The sequence below is a fragment of the Rhagoletis pomonella genome, unplaced genomic scaffold (assembly GCF_013731165.1).
Source record: "Rhagoletis pomonella isolate Grant_MI unplaced genomic scaffold, Rhpom_1.0 Rhpom_scaffold_00008, whole genome shotgun sequence".
Classification (NCBI taxonomy): Eukaryota; Metazoa; Arthropoda; class Insecta; order Diptera; family Tephritidae; genus Rhagoletis; species Rhagoletis pomonella.
Window position 1 is genome coordinate 28,907,778 of NW_023458562.1, and position 4,257 is coordinate 28,912,034.

The 4,257-nt window shown below is 36.7% G+C and overlaps 1 protein-coding gene across 1 annotated transcript in view; it reads right to left on the reverse strand.

Moving 5' to 3' along the window:
- Positions 1–28: 28 nt before the first annotated feature.
- The window catches only part of LOC118744592 (protein kinase C, eye isozyme-like), a gene marked incomplete at its 3' end in the record, with an annotated part of 5,547 nt that continues 1,318 nt past the window's right edge, over positions 29–4,257 (reverse strand). The window contains 7 exon segments of the mRNA XM_036477720.1: positions 29–217; positions 279–480; positions 550–641; positions 704–1,009; positions 1,075–1,185; positions 1,247–1,364; positions 3,956–4,112. Coding sequence (XP_036333613.1) covers positions 29–217; positions 279–480; positions 550–641; positions 704–1,009; positions 1,075–1,185; positions 1,247–1,364; positions 3,956–4,112 — 1,175 coding nt within the window.

Below are 4,257 nucleotides of genomic sequence, written 5' to 3' on the forward strand. Positions count from 1 at the left end.
AGCTTATACTACTCCCTCTTATACTCACGCTCGTCAACACATCCATAGCCTCTTGAGAAAAGTGTTTCGGAAATACGGCCTTCTTGTCTTTGATATTCTTAAAAGTGTTGTCTTCATCATCGGCCTCGAATGGGTTTTGCCCTGCTAGCATTTCGAAAATTATCACACCAAAAGACCACCAGTCGACAGTGTGGCTGTAGGTTTCATAGTTTAGGATCTAAAATAAAATACTTAGCAATTCGACACAACAGTAAAACAGCTATATTTTCGGCACCCACCTCCGGCGCCATATAAATATTCGTGCCACAAAAGGTTCTTGTACTATCACGCTCCTCAATTCCCTCCTTGCTGAGACCGAAATCTGCTAACTTGACATGACCCTCACCATCGAGCAGCACATTTTCCAGCTTGAGATCGCGATAGATGATGTGATGTTCGTGTAAGAAAAATAAGGCAATGGCGATCTCGGCGGCGTAGAAACTAGAAAATCACAGAAAACATTTATACAGAATAAAATGCTGGAACCGCAAATTCCCTTAAGAAACTTACACCGCAACAGACTCCTTGAAGCGCCCATAGACTTGCATGTGATACATAAGATCACCGCCCTTGCAATACTCCATGACAAAGAATAGGCGATCCTGATGGAAAAGAAAATACCCTTTTAGGTAACCCATTTCGTATAAACAGCTTCCCAACTCACCATAGTCTGAAAGCACGAGTGTAGCGATACCAAGAAAGGCGGCTTGCCCGACAATGCTAGCACTTGCTTCTCCGTCATAGGCAATTCCATGTCGTCCGTCTGTATGATCACGTCCTTGCGCAGCACCTTAACCGCATACAGCTCATCGGTACCACGACGTTCGGCTAGCAGCACCTTACCGAATGAGCCTTTACCAAGTACTTTAATGAAATTGAAGTCCGCTGCACGTATCATGTCACGCTTGCTCATATTGTGTGGCATATCCTTGTTGTCCATGCGCCGCTTATTGTCCGACTTCTTGTCCATCTGCAGGATTTTTTTTTTAACTAGAAATTTTTGGCGTTTTAAATAACTTTAAGTTTTCTACTCACTCTCACTTCGTCACGCAAGCGTGCTATATCGTTGATCGGATCTGAGCATGGTATGTTGTAGCATTCGCCCTCAACTTGTGAGAGAAACTTATACCAGCCATCGATGGGTTCCTAAGGACAACGATTTATTCATCTCCTTAAATATTTTTAATTAACACATATTTCAACTCACCTTCTGTATCTCATCCAAGCTAAATGAAAACGAGCCCATGAAATCATTACGGGATGTACGATCCCAATCCCAAACCTCAATCAGTAAGCGCTTGTCACGATCTTGCGCTGTAATTTCGCTGAAAAAGGCGGAAAATAAACATTGTGATTCAAAAGATTTCACAGAAAGGTCTTTAAAAGAGTTGCGAAGCTTATTCTTATCATCTACTTCAGCGATGGGTGCCTGCGTGCAGAGCTTTTTCAAGCTTTATAAACATTTTTCATAGACGTATGTACACAGAGTGAAAGCCCTCTCTGTCGTGATTGATCTACCTTGTCTTGCAAGGCGAGGCGGGTGAATATACTAAAATGATTCTATATATTATTTGATCCTATGCATGGGATATATTTTTTTTTTTGTATAATACACCTGGACTTTCTACAATTGGATCCTTTAAAGTAATTAATATTTAGAGAGAGATTTTGCTCTGTCTTCGTATGAAAACCAGTGTTTAGCTTTCAAATCTGCAAAACAAAACTAAGTCCGCTTTTCCTTTTATATAATAGTTTTTAAGATGTACTGACTTGTGTGTGTTGGCTGAAATTTACTCCAAGCTTTTTCAGGAAGCTTTTGTTACTAAATGCACAAATCCTGAAATTGCATAACTTTTTTCGGAATCTTTCATCTTAAACACTGCCTCACAATTTATTAAGTTGTTTGAAAAGTAGAGTTTTGTAGGCTTTTAAGCTCTTCCGATATTTTCCAAGGAGGACTTTAAGATTTCAGACTTTCTCAAATTACCATTTTAGTGCTATTATGAAACTGAAGTAAACTAATCTGAAAAGCTCAAAAAGCTTATACCTGTACCCTATATTAAAAGGGCTAAATATATGTAAATACTAAATTTATTACAATGAATAATCCCATAGATTTACCAGAAGCCGAAAGCTCAACGGTTTAATATTTATATAGCTGGGCTATTTGTGAAAAAAAAATCGTTGCTCTGACCGCCAACTTTTAATATTTCATTCATATTCTGTCAGCCGTTAATAGGGTTGCCAGATTTTGAAACGGAGAATTTTCGATAGAAAAAAAGCAGTACATGACATAAAAAAGGAGTACAATTTTTTTTTTAATTTGTTGTGCAATTTATTGTTACAAATTACCATTAATTAGGTACAAACAAACAAAGATGTCTTAGAAATCTTTTTCAAAGCAACAATAAATGTGAAAAATAAATAACTATATGAGTTGGCTTTCCAATAGGGACGATTGTTAAAGAGATGGTGATCGAAGGGGAAGTGGACGTGGCACCTTTTCCGACCTTTCTGGAGAGGGCATGAACCGCCATTGACAAAAATGTTACTCCCGACCTCCTAAGGCCCCTACGGGACCCCTTAGAAAAATTGCCAAAAGTCACAATTGCGTCCACAGTATTTTTGCGAAGAATTTGGTTCTCAATGACCGCCCTTATAGGAAAGCTTCCCCAACTAAAAAACTAAAAACTACAAAAGAATTCCAGACTCTTCCTGAATGTATGGCCATTTTTTTAATTTAAGCCTTATAATTAATTTAATATTTTTCTGATTTTTATACCCGAGCACCCTGCCCCTAAGGCTATGCTTAAAACTTTTCACTATCACACTTAACTTTGCTTACTAAGTAGTGTTTGCCAGAATATGAATGGCAAAGTACGGCGCGTAAAATAATAACGGTCGCACAGGTTTTTTGAAAAATAAAAGGGTTCTTTATAGATTTTGTGTTTTTTTTTTGTTAACTTTGTAAATATTTTACTTTAATTTTATTAATTGGTTTTAAAATTTTAATCCTGATTTGCATTTGCCAGCTTTGGGAGATAAGTACATGCGGCGAACCTCGAAAAAAAAACCTGTATAGGGTTGGTCGAACGAATGCCCGATTGCTGTCTGTGATGAGGTCTTATGTTGGACAAAAGACGGAATATAAAGGACCCAAATGGGGGTTACAGAAAATATGTAATAAAGTAACCGACGAAGAATTGCGCTTTTCTCCCAAACCCCCTGGTAAACCCAAATGAAGGTTAAATTTAAAAACTATACAATAACTACTTTTTTCACTTGCGCTTTTCTATCAAAGCGTTTACCGCCGGTAAACCCAAATGAAGGTTAAAATTTAAAAACAAATTAATAAAATTTAAGTCAAATCTGTGGATAATTAACAATAAACTACTTTTTTCGCAAATTCTAAAGGCCCCTTTTATTTTTCAAACAAAAAAAAAAAAAAACTGTGCAACAGATATTATTTTACACCCTGTATATGATAAAATAATAATAGCTGGAAAAAGGAGTACAAAAGAAGTACAAAGCTAACAAAGGAGTACATTTCCAGATATTTTTTTTGGGATTACTAGGGAGTACATTGCAATAAAAAGGAGTACGTTTACTTCCAAAAGCAGTACGTCTGGCAACCCTAGCCGTTAATGATGATTTTTAATATCAATAAACTTCATACTAGTAATTAAATTAATTAATAAAAGCCCTTTTCTAATAAAAATTAACTGCCGACTGATTTTCAAAACCTAGTTTAAAAGTATGAAAAATTTTAAACTCTCATTTCAAAACTTTTGGAGATCGAAAAATTAAGCTCGGGACAAACCTCAAAGCTGGAACCCTCTATATACAATTTTTAATTCCAGAAGCTTAAAAACGTGCACGAGCACTTTATCTTTAACCACTTTTCCTGAATACTCACAAAGTAAATTTCTCATTGTAAACCGGGCTCAAGCTCTTCTGTATTGTCTTAGTCTTCTTCTTGGATTTGCCACTACGATCAGGATGTAATGCGATTGCAATATACGGATCACTCAAACCGTTCGTGTCCATGGGTATCAAATTGGTGGCCTCCTTAACTGTGAAAGCATGAAATGTGAAACGAAAAAATGGAAAACATGTAAACCGAGAGTATTCAAAAGAACAAAATACTGATAATAGACACACAAAAGAAGCGCAAAAACCATTTCCGAAATTAGAAACGCCCAACTCACTTTCCACCGT